The following is a 13,654-nucleotide window of genomic DNA, read 5'->3' as shown; positions in this document are numbered from 1 at the left end:
ATCCGCGCGCACATGCATCGATGTGATGTCGAGCAAGATCATCCCTTGCTCCTCCGCCACGTGCTGTCGGGCACACCCTCGGACGACGACCTCCTCCCCGCCCTCCACTCGCGCTCGGGCGGCGCGCACTGCAATCCGCCCACCGGCGACAACCGGCTCACCAACTTTCGCAAGGGCACCATGGTTTGGTACCTCAGCAAGGCCGCCGGCGCGCCGTGCCCCTTCAGCCGCGCCGGGATCAGGCTGTGCGACTACGGCGAGAACGGGAAGGTGGGGTATATGCCGACGACGGACAGGGAGAAGAAGAGGGAGAGGGACCGTGCTAGGCGGGCGGCGAACCGGGGGCTGAAGAGGAAGAGGCTACCCAGAGCGTGCGCGGACAAGGGCGCGGCGTCGGATTCGGGCTCGGACGCGGAGAAACCGCCGCCGAAGGTGAAGCTGACGCTGCGCCTCAAGCCGAGCCTCATCCGGGCGAGCTTGTCGCCTTCGACGCCGTCGCCGTCTTCCGTGTCGCCGACCGCGTCTGCTACTCGATCAAGAGAAATCGTCGACTTGTCCAAGATGTCCGACTCGGACTCCGACTCGGATGACTCTGACGATTCTGCGGATGTGTCTGAAGACGACTCGGTCTCCATGTCTCCGGTTGTGGAGTCCCATCCCGTGCCAGATGTTCCGATGGATCAACGACCTTCACCCGCGTATCCGTCAGTGCGAGCTACTTCCATGCCGCCTTACACGGTATCGTCAGACGGCCGGTGCCTATCCTTCGCATTACCTCCTTCGGTGGAAGCTCCTGTCGTGCTGCCCTTCCGCAGATCTGCGTCCGTCACCCATAGCGACGCCTCGCCCCCTCCAGACTCTGATGACGAGGTCCCCGCTGATGGCCACGATTGGGACTCGGCCGGGGCTCGGCGGTACTCGTCTGCCGAGGAGCCGCCCTTCTCTGATGATGAGGATATGGATGCCGACTGGGCCTTCGACGCGGATGAGGACGAGGAATTCGGAGAGAGCGATATCGAGACGCATTGGGAGGATAGCCCTGCGCCTCAGTCGCCTCCCTCCGCTGCGGATCTGGACGATGTTGTGGTCAAGCAGGAGCCGAGCGATCCAAGCGCGTGGGCGACCATGGACGAACGTTCGAAGGTTGTCGAGATCGTCATGCAGGCTGCTGCTGGCGGACTGTCGTCGGTCAAGACGGAGGACTTCGACACGTGGGACTGGAAGCAGTACCGCACGCAGTCCCCGACATGGCTCATGGACGACGATGACGCTGCCCATGTTAAGGAGGAGGACGAGGCTGACGTCGATGGGTACTTTGCCGACGTCTCGTTCGCTGCTGGGGCCGATAGCAGCAGACGCTCGTCATCGCCAACGCTCGACTTTACCGCGCTCACCCTTCACTCCCCCGTATCACCTACCGTACCTCGCCGGATTCCACCTTCGACTTCCCATCAACCCAGCGAACTTCAGTGGACGGATGTGCAGCTTCTCGGGCCCGATACCGTGGAGGAGCGCGAGTTTGATGATCGCGAGTGGAGAGGTGGCCGGCGTCCTACGCTCTCGATGACGGACACGGCCGTTCCTCCTAGTCGCGTCAACACGCCGTTACCCACTGCTCCCGTGGAATCGAAATCTGACGTACCTTCTCCCTCCCCAAGTTTGTCGTCGATGCCCTCGCTGTCGTCCTCTGTTCGTTCCTTGGATTCCCCGGAGGTTCTCACAGAGAGCGCTTCTTCCCCCTTCTTCCGGCCGAGTCCTGCGTCCTCGCCGGATGCTCGTGCACGACAAGGTTCGCATCCATTTACTCTGTTTACGTCATGCCTTTGATTGACTTCATTCGGCTTACAGCTTCGGCATCATTCGCATCCACGGGCTCGCAAATGGACGACAGCTCCGCACCAGAACCCCGCTCGACAACGGAAACGAAGCGCACGTCGCAGTCGTCCATCAGAACGGTGCGGCCTGGCGACGCTCTGTGGGAAGAAGACGTGCCGCGATGGGACATCGTTGAGGATCATATTCTTTCGGTTCACCCACCCTTCGATTCACTCGACATCAAACCGCTCGCTGCCGAAGACGCGTTGGCCACAGATACCCCGCTTAGCCCCACCGAGGAGGAGATGTTCCACACGCTGTGTGGCATTCCTGATTGGGAGGTGCAGCCTTGCACGATGTCCACGACGGAACCCGTCGACGTCGACGTCGCCGCCGCTGCCTCTCCCGCCGCGGACAGCAACAAGCCGCTACGACGCTCCAAACGCGTCGCTGCCCATGCTGCCACCGTGGCCGTCCGGGAACGCACGATGACGAGGCGATCTAGCAAAAGGACCGCCTCCGCGACGAAATCTTCGAGATGATTGATGACGACGAACACCCCCGTTTCCGCCACGCACTGAATAATCGATTTACCATATTCCTTCCTCCCGTCCCGGTCTGCCCCAGCACGGTTCGCTTTCTGCATGTATTATTGTTAAAACCCATGCCCCTCGTTGGACCTGCGATATTCAGCTGTGAAGCTTAGAACTGTATCCAATACGTGCGCCAGAGTCCTCTTCGCCTTTTCTATTTCTTCTTCTCGTCGTCAACGTCTCTTCGCACCCACTCGTCGCGCGAGGCGGTCCGGTATTCACCCAGGCCGACGACTCTTGGTTTTCGGGCCGGGAGCGTCCGTCGGCGATCAATGATTGAGGGTTGGGAGTAAGGTCGAAGGCCTGCTGCCGTTGGAGGATCCAAAGTAGTAAACACCGCTCAGCTATATAGTCTTGTCGTTAGTCCTGTACGTTAGCCAATACAAGCTAGTGTGTAAAGTAACTCATCGATGGATTTTTCGTGAGGATCGACGGAAAGTTTTTGGCACGTCTGGATCTCCATGTCCATCAGCTGACGTGATGAGTGGGCATGGCTGGCGCCACGTCCCGTTGAACACGCATGTTTGCTTGGACGGAACGAGTGCCCTCAAATTGCGTTCGAATGTTCATTTGTGCCGTTCTCTATGAGCTCATGAGATATCTGGAGTTGCTGATGCACTTCGAAGTGAGAAAAGCGGGCAGGAATACAAGGGGGGTAAGGGCCACGAGCTCGAGACCGGCCGGGCGCCCAAACTCCTGCTAAAAAGGGACCGCGTCACGCCTGCCCCCGTCCCTTGCCCTCCTCCTCTTTCCTCACGACCCCCCATAGTTTTGTCCTACTTAGTACTATTTCCTGGAGGCAGTCTCTAATAGTTCTGGGAGGAACATCCGCATCTACCTTAGTTCGAGGCGACTTTTGGTTTATATTATCCTCAAAAAACCCGCCCAGCTGACCGCCGCCATCAATTTACGACCAACGATCTCCCCGGCAGCTCTACACTGCTCGTAGTCGACTTATTCCATCCCCCTTCCTCCCGACGACGCCGAGGGCCTCTTTACAACGGCTCCTCGTCTCGTCGATTCACCAGGGCCCGTACCTTCGTAATACCTAATCGATCGTCGTATCACTCGGTATAATGTCCTTATCCGCCAACGACAACGCCGGTGGATACTCCCGGGGAACGTCTGGCAAAACGCCGCCACCGGCTCCGTCCGCCGCCTTTGCCAAGAGGTCCGTAGCGTTTGCCGTCGAGGGAAGCCTCGCTGACGTCCAGCGCAGGGCGAGAGAGATGGAAGCGGAAGTGGGCGGTGGCATCGGGGCCTCTGCTGGACGATACAGGCCTCCCGCGCTGCGCGCGCTGGCCTCGCAGACCTCCGACCTCCCATCGGCGACGAACCCTTCCGACGCTGGTTCCCTTCCCCCGAGCAATTATCCCCCGGGCTTCCGCAGGGCGCGCGCGGGGACCCTGCCCTCCAACGTCCACCTCGCCGCGCAGCGCTTCGCAGCGGCCTCCAGCACGCTCGGTAGCACCCCCGGCTCGACGGAATCGTTCGCGGAGCAGCTCCAGATGTCGGCCCAGACGCCGCCCGCCGTCAACCCGGTGCGGCCCAACCTGCGCCATACCGCGTCCGTCGCGACCTCGATCCCGTCCTCCGCGCTCGGCGAACGCCACGCCCGCCTTCGCTCCGGCTCGCTCACGCTCCCGAGCCAGCAGAGCATGAGCAACGCCTTTGGGTCTTCCCTTTTCTCGTCCGGGTGGGTGCCCGACCAGAACGGCGGTGCTGGTGCGGGGGGGATGCACACCCTCGACGAGATGCGCTCCGTCGCGTCCATGGACTCGGGCGCGGACGACTTTGACGTGCACACGCTCGACTACCTCGGTTTGGCCGACGGCCAGCGTCCGGCGACGATCTCCCAGCTGCGCAACCAGGCACAGGCCGCCATCACCGGCAACATCCCGAACCCGTCTTCCCGCGCCAGGGCGAGCACGGTGTCCAACCCGTACCGTCAACGTCTTGGCGCGGGCGGCTCGTTGCTCGGTACCCCGCATGGGGACGAGGAAGACATGTACGATGACTACGCGAGCTCGGCTTACACCCGCCAGCGCGTCGACTCGTACGACGCAGGGAGCTACTTCCCGCCCGCGACGCAGATCGCCAAGGGCTTCAAGCATGGCGACCATCTCGCCCCGGAGACGGGACCCCTTGGATCGCGCCAACGCGCGGTCTCCGTCGGCACTCTCGAGGATCCCGTCCGGGGCATGCAGCGCCGCGCGTCGGTCGCGGGCCTCTTGAACAGCGGGTACATCAACGAGTATCAAGGCAATGTCTATAACGCGGCCGGCCACGCCATGACGCCGTCCGGCATCCTCAAGTCGGATAGGGCGGCTGCGGTCGGACGCGCCGCGGCCACCTCCGTTCACTTTCCCGGTGGAGACCTCGCAGGGGACCGTGCATCGCCCTATCTCCAGGCCCCTTCCAACCAGGGTCGCGCGGTGTCCCCGAAGTCGGAGGGATCGTCGTCGCAAACGCAGACGCCCACGCGCTCGCTTTGGATCGGCAATCTGGATAGCTCTGTGACCAGCGAGCAGCTCATCCACGTGTTCGCCCCTTACGGAGCTATCGAGAGCTTGCGGCTTCTCCCCGAAAAGGTTCGCGGTCTCGAGTCGCATAACTGTCCGCATAGCTGAGCGATGGTCCCCTTAGGAATGCGGTTTTGTGAACTTCGTCGACATGGCGGACGCCATCCGGGCGAAGGACGAGGTCCTCAACCGCCTCGGTGGCAACATCGGCATGCCCAACGGCCAGACGGTACGCATCGGGTTCGGGAAGGCCGACAGCGCGCCGCTTGCTCCCGGCAAGGGCAACAACGTCAGTAGCCCGACCCCGACGACTCCGGGCGCGTTGACGAAGTCCCCCGGCACGCCGTCGGGCGTGAGCGGCATGGACGCTCAGCTGCAGTCGACCCCGACCCGGGCTCTGTGGATTGGATCCATCCCGTCGACGACCACTCCGGCGGCGATCCTGAGTGTCTTCAGTCCTTATGGTCCTATCGAGTCTGCGCGTGTTCTCACTCACAAGAACTGCGGCTTCAGTACGTCTTTACCTACTCGCGGTGTTTATCGTGACTAAACCAGCATTCATCGCTAGTTAACTTTGAGCGTTTGGACGACGCTGTGCGTGCCCGAAAAGCGCTCAATGGGCGTGACATCCTTGGTAGCGACGTCGGCGCGATCCGCATCGGCTTTGCCAAGGTTCCGGTCAAGAATGCCGCCGAAGGCGCGTCGAATGAGGACGGCGCAGCACCGTCGCTCCCCGTCGGAGGCATCGGAGAGCTCAGCGTCGGAGCGTCCATCCACGCCCTGCGCAACGTCAAGGGTGCCTCGGCGATCCCGACCGACCAGCAGGTCCTGAGCGGCGCGGTCGAGAACTACCGCTCCAACCTGCTGTTGAGTATGCTTGGTTCGGGGGCGCACACCATCGAGGGTTTGCCCAAGCCGGGCGTGTGGCCGTCGTCGGTTACAGAGCAGCAGATGATCTTCAGGGAGCTTAGTGGAGGGGCTCCGGACGCGGAGCAAGAGATCGTGGCGCTCGCAGGTGAGTTCCCTCCGTAGCGCGACTCGGGATATGGGTACTCATGCGTTGAACAGAGTTCCGTCCTCCTACGATGTACTACACGACCATTCCGCTCGTGTCCGAACGTCCCAACACCAGGCGATGGGATGCCTCCAAGCTCCGTGAGCTGCGCAAGCGTATGGATTCGAACTCGATGACCCTCGAAGAGATCGACGCGACCGCCTCGGAGTTCCTCGATAGCGAGATCGTCGACTTGGCCTCCGACTGGCTTGGCAACACAGTAAGTCCGGCCATCGTGGGTTGTTTCGTTCTTGAAGTCTGAGTCGCTTCGCAGGTGGTTCAGAAGCTCTTCGAGAAGTGCTCGCCCGCCCCTCGAATGGCGATGCTCGAGCGACTTAGCCCCCACCTAGCCATGATTGGCATCCACAAGAACGGGACGTGGGCCGCGCAGAAGATCATCGAATGTGTTCAGACGCCTGAGGAAGTTGCCTTGATTGCTCAGAACCTCCGTCCTTACGGCCCCCCGCTGCTTCTCGACCAGTTCGGGAATTACGTTGTCCAGTGAGTTGCATGTCGCTATAACGGTAATGACCACACATCTGAGTCTCGTCATCCAGATGCTGCCTGCGCTTCGGTTCTCCCGCCAACGACTTCATCTTCGACGCAATGGTCGACCGTCTGTGGGAAATCGCTCAAGGTCGTTTCGGTGCTCGCAGCATGAGGGCCTGCTTGGAGAGCCCTTTGATCACGATCAACCAGCAGCGACGGGTTGCTACCGCCATCATCCTCAACTCGATTCCGTTGACGACAAACCCGAACGGCGCGTTGCTCTTGACGTGGCTCCTGGATACCTCGGGCTTCCCGTCGAGGTACAACTTGCTGGCGCCGCGCTTCACGCCGCACCTCTCGCACTTGTGCACGCACAAGCTCGCCTCGCTCACGGTTCTCCGGATCGTGAACCAGAAAGTCGAGCCCGAGGCCTCCGCCCAGATCGTTGATGCGCTGTTCAATTCTCCCGGCGATCACGTCCTTACGGACGTTCTGGGTGACCAGGTCAACGGCGTCGCCGTCGTCCACAAGATCCTCACAACGCCCTTCATCGACCCGGCCAAGCGTCCCCAGTATATCGAGGCGACCAAGCGTGTCCTCATCGAGCTCAAGGTCATCGCGACGCAAGCCTATCGCCGCCTGATCGAGGAAGTTGGCCTTCCCATTCCGAACTTCCAGCCGACGTACAACAACGTCCCGCCGCCCGGCACCAAGGGCAAGTTGTCTAACCAAAACAGCTTCGGTGTCCCGGGTCTGCCGTCCGCCTACGCGAACAACGACCAGGGCTTGGCCTCACTCATGGCCTCGCTTCAGATGGCCGGCCAAAACCCGCACTCGAACCCGCACTCGCAGCTCGCGATCGACCCGGCCTACGGCCAGCAGCAGCAGCTCCCGCCGCAGCCGCCGCAAGCACAGAACAACGGCGGTCGCCGCGCCACGAACCCGAACGCCAGCCTCGCATTCTCTCCGACGTCCGACCCTTTCAACCCCTTCGGGATGCGCTCACCCGATGTGTCCTCGCCCGGCCGCGGCGGTCGCCGCAACGGCAATCTGCCGCCGGGTCCGTCGATGTCTCCCGGCCCCGTTTATCAGGGAGGATCCCCCGGAAGCCTCAGCCAAGCCGGCAACATGCTTGGCATGGGTCAGCCCGCCTACGGCGTGATGGGCTCCCCGCAGGCGCAATCCGTCCAGCCTCCGCTCTACCAGAACTACATGTATCAACTGTACCAACAAAACCCGCCCGGGATGACCTATCAGTAGATGGGTCGCTCGTGGCGTACGAACAGTCACGACGCCGCCGTTGCTAAACCGAATATCATGTCGATCTCTGAAAACAGTATCCCCTCCCTTGCTCCGCCCCCTCGTTCGTTGCTCCTGCTATACCCTGTTGGCTGAGCGGTCGGTCAATTTATGTTCCTCCCTCGACACCCCATTTATCCCACAGAATCTCTTGCACACAAAACGCCGCATCATTGCTGCCCGCTCGTCGCCTCTACCATGGACCTCAGACGGAGCACACACAAACTCACAAACTCGGATATCTCAGTCTCTCTGGTTAGTCTGCTGCTTTGAAGTGTAACATACAAAGGGCGTGCTGTAGCACAAGTATGGCTGTCCATATAGAGCAATCCATTTCTTTTTCGTCTGTTATTTTCATGTCAGGAAGAGAGGGAGAGAAAAAAAACAAGGAGGATCGACGTCCGGCGACGGATCCGCGTGTGAGCGAGACGAGACCTGATGAGACCCCTGACACCATCCAACAGCGCCGGAGGTCCGACATGCGTCGATAGGGCAACTTTCCCACCCTTTAACCTTGCCCTCGTTCCCGACCTCGTCCCGCTGCTGCGTACCATAGCCAGCTGGCTTTCTAGCCAATCCACGGTCTTTTGTCCACCTTTACGCTCGCTACACAAAAACCTTCTTACACGCTCGCCCCCGACGAGGACGGTTAATCGACAGCCCACAACACACCTAGCAACGTGCCCCATCACATTCATATCCAACGATGAAGTTCTCGCTCGGCCTCCTCTCCCTGCTCGCTGTCGCGACGCCGCTCGTCTCGGCGGAGCACGTTCCCGTTCATCGCCGCCACAACGGCATCGCGAAGCGCGCATCGGGCGACATCCAGCTGCACAAGCGGTTCTCTAACGCTCGCTTCACGTTCTACGATGTTGGCCTGTGAGTGGTCGTCGAATCCGTTCTTCGATGTGTGATGCTGACGGACAATACTGTGCTGTAGTGGCGCTTGTGGCATTAACAACGTCCCCAGTGACTTCGTATGCATTCTTTTGTCGCGTGTCCATATCAGGATTTTTCACGACGCCGTCTTTTTCTGCAGATCGTCGCCCTCAACAGCGCCCAGTACGGAGGCGGCTATCCCGGCCCCCACTGCTTCGCCATGATCACCATCACGGTCAACGGCAAGACGGCCCAGGCTCAGATCACCGACGAGGTAACGCTCATCTTTCAAACCATTCGCTGTGTATCTATTCTCATGCCGGCCTCAGTGCCCCGGCTGCCCATACGGCGGTCTCGACTTCTCCCGCGGCCTCTTCGACCACTTCGCGGACGAGTCCGTCGGCGTCCTGTACGGCGAGTGGTCCTTCAACGACGGCAGCAGCGACCCGACCACGTCCTCGACCCACACCACGCACAAGACGACCTCGACCTGGAAGGCGCCCTCCACCACCTCCACTTGGGAGCCTCCCTCTACCACCTCCACTTGGGAGCCTCCCTCTACCACCTCCACCTGGGAAGCGCCGACCACGACCTCGAGCAAGAAGCACAAGTCGAGCACGTCCTCCACGTGGAGTTCGTCCTCCAGCTCGTGGAGCTCGTCCTCCAGCAGCGAGGCCCCCTCCTCGTCCGCCCCTCCCTCGAGCTCGAGCGCCGCGCCGTCCTCGTCGGCCGCGTCCAGCTCGGCTGTGTCCAGCTCGGCCGCGGCTGTCGTCAGCTCGACCCCGGAGGACCCCGAGATCATCAACGCCATGAACCAGGCCATGATGGGCATCAGCGGCCTCATCGTCGCCGGCGCTTTGTAGGCCACGATAACATCCCAGCACGATGACGATTTCCTGGGCTGCGTTCTCTTCTCATAGGGAGGTGTTCGAGACCGACGTTTCGTACCACCCTGATTCGCGATCGTTCGGAGGTAGTAATATCTCGTACTGAAGCCCCCTAATCGGTTCGCCTTCTTCATCTTTCCTCCATCACATCATTATTATTATGGACTCGTTGCCTGGCATCTGTCTCCATTTCATTTCCTGGACTGGTGTCGTCGTCGGATGGCATGCTCAGGGTGCTGTGTAACATACGGGGCCATGGCATCTTTTCGGATAGTACATCACACAGTTCGGAATATATACCCTCTGCAATGATTTATCGTTGTTTGGTGTGTTCAGCCTGACACGTCGACGCTCCCAAGAAGGATATAGGCAATTGTGCAATACTCCATACATTCTATATCGCGCGCACACAGAGTTGAATGCAGATGCAAACCCGAACCCTCAAAACTTCCCCTCCGCTTCTCATTCGACATGGCATGCCAGGTCGGATCAATCAATCTCCACGTCCCAAATCTTCACCACGTTATCCCAGCCGCCCGAGACGACGCGCTTGCTGTCGGACAAGAATACGATGCAGTTGACCGAGTTGGGGTCCGCTTCCAACGGCTCCATCACGGTTCTCCCTGCTTGCCGCGTGTCCCATATCCGGACGGTGCCGTCGTTAGAGCCAGAAGCGAGATATTTGCCGTTCGGCGAGAACGCCAGGCAGTTCACGTCGTTCTTGTCACCTCGAAAGGGGTCCAGCGCCATTTTCCTCGTCCGAGCGTCCCAGACCCGGATCGTGTTGTCCCCGGATCCCGAGGCGAAGTAGGCCCCGTCGAAGGAGTACGCGACGGCGTAGACGGGAGCGTCGTGCCCCCGCAACGGTTCCCCGACCTCCTTGCCCGTCTCGGCCTCCCAGACTCGGACCGTCTTGTCGTCGGATCCGGAAACGATGTATTTCCCGTCTGGCGAGAACGCAACGTCCTGGACCCAATCGGCGTGGCCTCGCAAAGGTTCACCGATGGCTTGCCCCGTCCGCGCATCCCAACGCCGGAGGGTGTTGTCGTTCGAGCCCGAGACAACGAGCTTGCCGTTGGGGGAGAAGGCGACGCACCAAACCACTCTCGTGTGACCTCGAAGTGGCTCTCCGATCTGCTGACGTGTGCTCGTGTCCCAGAGCCTCACGGTCTCATCGCGCGAGGAGGAGGCAAGGCGATTTCCGGGATCCTCATAAGAAAAAGATACGGAAGCAACAGCGTCCGTGTGCCCTGTCAGCGGCTCCCCGCTTTCTTGTCCTGAAGCGAGGTCCCATATTCGAATCGATCTATCCCCGGAACCCGAGGCAACGCGGGAACCGTCTCTGGAGAGGGAAACAGACATGATACGGCCGGTGTGGCCTCGCATCGCCTTTTGCAGTCCTGTAAATGGGTTGAGAAGCCGCCGTAGGAGGGAGAACACTAGCTTGCTTACGGCCGCTGAAGGTCTGCGTCACACGTTCCACGGCCTCGCGGATTCCAGATCGCTCATGATCCACGTTTGCTAGCAGTCCCTTCAATAGCTGCTCGCGATATTGCCTCCCGTCTTGCGGTAGCGATGAAAATGTGCCGAGAACAAGGGCTATGTCGGTGACGCGACATTCCCGCAAATCAGGTTCCATCTCGCTGGTGGGAATAGCCTCAAGAACCTCCAAAAGCTTCGTTGAATCGGCACTCTGCCGTATAGATTCCTGACCGATGTCTGGGTGAAACGAATATGAGAAACCGAGGCCGGAAGATGTGCGCAGCCAACATGCCTGATGATAACAACCTATCGAGAACTTCCCGATCTGCGTCAAGGAGCCCTGCTTGCTGGAGTTTGACAACCAATTCTTCTGCCCGAGTGCGGAAGGAGTTTGTGATTCGCTGGATAGCAGGTGATAGACCGGGTCGATCGGTGTTGAGATCTGATATCACTTTCGCAAATTCATCCTCCAGGAACACCTCCATGTTGGGGAAAGGCGAGCTGAATGCACCGAGGGCCGTCACCAGATCCGTGGTGCGTGCCCTACGGGATTTCGTCTTGATTGAGCTGTCCTTCTGCGTTTCTTTGATGGCGTGGAAGAGCTCAGAGGCCTTATCCGTTGCTGCAATTGATTGTTTTCCAATTTCTATCCAAGAATTAGAACCAGGCTGTCCGAGTCAAGAGGTGTGTCGGCGTACCTGTCAATAAAAGCGTATCGAGGACACCACGCTCTGCGGTGGAGAGGGCCCGCCGGAGAAGAGTATCTACGATCTCCGGAGATCTTTTGCAGAATGGACGAACGATCTGTTCGATCGCCATCTGAGCACCTGATCGCGGCTCGACCAGGGGGAGGAGCTTCGCAAGGTTGCGCTCCAAATATCGCTCAGTACCCTCAGATAACAAAGGAAACGCGCCCAGTATGATCAGCAAGTCCGTGATCCGTTCTTCACGGTAGCCCCATGCCGCGTCGCTTTGTACGGCCTTGAGAGCTTTTACTAATTCTGATTCCTTAACAATTGCCGCGATCGTTTGCCTCCCGAATGCTTGGTGTGAAATATGAGCGTTACTGCATAAGAGAGGAAGATGGCAGACTCACGGGTTTCCGCGACGGCACATATCAAATCCCGAGTGTCATCTGAGAGATAGTGGCTATCCATTAGATCTTTCACGAGGCTTGCTGCCCTTGTACGGAACGGACGGTCAATCTCTTCCAAGATTAGGCGTATATCCGGGCGGGTCCAGCTGTTCCGAGACAGGATCTGCCCTCCTTCGCGTAACCATGTGCACTCTGCGTCGCTGTACCTGGAGAGTTGGACAGGAAAGGCACGAAGAGCAATGAGGCAGTTGATGAGGTGTATAGCTTGGGTCTCCGGTAGCTCTGGCTCAACCCCTTCGGCGCGCTTCACCATTTTGAGGGTAGCCAAGAGGTCAGAGATGCCAGCGCTATCCGCTATGGACTGCTTGCCATCCTCTAAAACAGCAGAGGAATTACGTGTTGCTCTGGGTGAGCATAGCGAACTGACTGACCTGATGATATCAGAGTTACAAGCACGTGCCGATCAGCGTCTGAAAGTTTCGCATCTAAGACGTCCTTAACCACCTCCTTCGCGGATATGTAAGGGTCACGTTCGATCCAGTGTTTGTCCGATTTCTTGTACTGCGTCAAAACGGCCTGCCAGTCCGTCCCAGACGGAAGACGAGCCCTCCACCTGGGAAAAGACTGTGTCGTGGACGGAGGTGGACCCTGCAGACGAGCAGAAGTGGTTTGGGATTGATTGGATACGGAACCTTCACGGCATGGAGGAGAGTGTTCCTCCGGCCGCAGGGCTGCAGATTGACTCAAGTGAAGGAGGACCGATTCGTGTATGAGCTGACCGGGCATAATCTGCCGAGGTGACATAAGGTGAGGTCTGGGTGAAAATAGGGATGCGGATCAGCGAAGTAGACAAATACATCCACCAGACATTGACCTGTAAATCGTGTGCTCGCCATGCTTATTTGGGTCATAGGACAGACGTTTGAAGGGAAAGCATTCGAGGATTTTCCAATACCACTTCATGGAATTAGTGGGATCGAGTTGCTCCCACTTGCCCAAGAAGTCTGACATCCGCAGTCCCGCGCGCGAGGCTTCATACGACATCCATCGCAAGGCTGGGCCAAACTGATCGAGTTCGAGGTTGCATGTACTGCCACCGCCACTGATACAACAAGGATTTCAGTGTGACCCAGAAAAGTGCAAGTCCGGGCGACATCTCACATATCAGAATGAGACCCGGCAAACCCACCTCAGGTTACCTTTTCCACCCCCTAATTACACTTAATTCGGTCACAAAAATATGTACCTAGTGAGGCCTGCTGGACAATGGACAGGTCCTACGAAAATGGCCAGCGCCACTGCTGGGCAGCATCTGGACCGTTCCAAGGTGTCCAGCAATTGTCCAGTCATATTCAGCCCTGTATGAATTGTCCAGCTGGCAGAGAGTGGATAATCCTGCTTGGAGTGAGGTATAAATAGCACATATAAAGCCATGTTAGGGTGGCTGGGGTCCCAAACTTAAAAAAAAGTTTTTTGGGGTACCTTTGCAACGCATGAGCAGGGCTATATTCTTGGCAACTAGGCCAGGTTTCTTCCAT

At 59.0% G+C, this 13,654-nt stretch overlaps 4 protein-coding genes across 4 annotated transcripts in view; 3 read left to right on the top strand and 1 right to left on the bottom strand.

The window, feature by feature from the left end:
- Window positions 1–2,809, top strand: part of PUNSTDRAFT_144171 (uncharacterized protein) — a 4,753-nt gene extending 1,944 nt beyond the window's left edge. Inside the window, exons 5-6 of the mRNA XM_007384589.1 lie at window positions 271–1,789; window positions 1,849–2,809. Of these exons, the coding sequence (XP_007384651.1) occupies window positions 271–1,789; window positions 1,849–2,357 (2,028 nt within the window). The 3' untranslated portion in view covers window positions 2,358–2,809. The remainder of the gene's footprint in view (window positions 1–270; window positions 1,790–1,848) is intronic.
- Window positions 2,810–3,637: 828 nt separating this feature from the next.
- PUNSTDRAFT_69821 (uncharacterized protein) lies at window positions 3,638–7,733 on the top strand (the record flags this gene model as incomplete). The annotated part of the gene is made up of 6 exons (XM_007384588.1): window positions 3,638–4,999; window positions 5,055–5,442; window positions 5,499–5,945; window positions 5,999–6,204; window positions 6,259–6,485; window positions 6,542–7,733. The coding sequence occupies 6 exons, from the start codon at window positions 3,638–3,640 to the stop codon at window positions 7,731–7,733; spliced, it is 3,822 nt and encodes a 1,273-aa protein (XP_007384650.1).
- A 558-nt stretch (window positions 7,734–8,291) lies between these two features.
- Window positions 8,292–9,875, top strand: PUNSTDRAFT_103565 (uncharacterized protein). The gene is made up of 4 exons (XM_007384587.1): window positions 8,292–8,651; window positions 8,713–8,749; window positions 8,812–8,925; window positions 8,981–9,875. Exons 1-4 carry the CDS (start codon window positions 8,479–8,481, stop codon window positions 9,512–9,514), a joined length of 858 nt encoding a protein of 285 aa, XP_007384649.1. The 5' UTR covers window positions 8,292–8,478; the 3' UTR covers window positions 9,515–9,875.
- Window positions 9,876–9,937: 62 nt separating this feature from the next.
- Window positions 9,938–11,087, bottom strand: PUNSTDRAFT_88123 (WD40 repeat-like protein). The gene is made up of 2 exons (XM_007384586.1): window positions 10,991–11,087; window positions 9,938–10,938 (listed from the first exon to the last, which is right to left on the bottom strand). The coding sequence occupies exon 2, from the start codon at window positions 10,922–10,924 to the stop codon at window positions 10,028–10,030; it is 897 nt and encodes a 298-aa protein (XP_007384648.1). The 5' UTR covers window positions 10,925–10,938; window positions 10,991–11,087; the 3' UTR covers window positions 9,938–10,027.
- Between the last annotated feature and the right edge of the window lie 2,567 nt (window positions 11,088–13,654).

This window comes from Punctularia strigosozonata (genome assembly GCF_000264995.1).
Source record: "Punctularia strigosozonata HHB-11173 SS5 unplaced genomic scaffold PUNSTscaffold_8, whole genome shotgun sequence".
In the NCBI taxonomy this organism is placed as follows: Eukaryota; Fungi; Basidiomycota; class Agaricomycetes; order Corticiales; family Punctulariaceae; genus Punctularia; species Punctularia strigosozonata.
The sequence above is the reverse complement of the archived record's forward strand: the minus strand, read 5'-3'. Positions and strand labels throughout refer to the sequence as shown.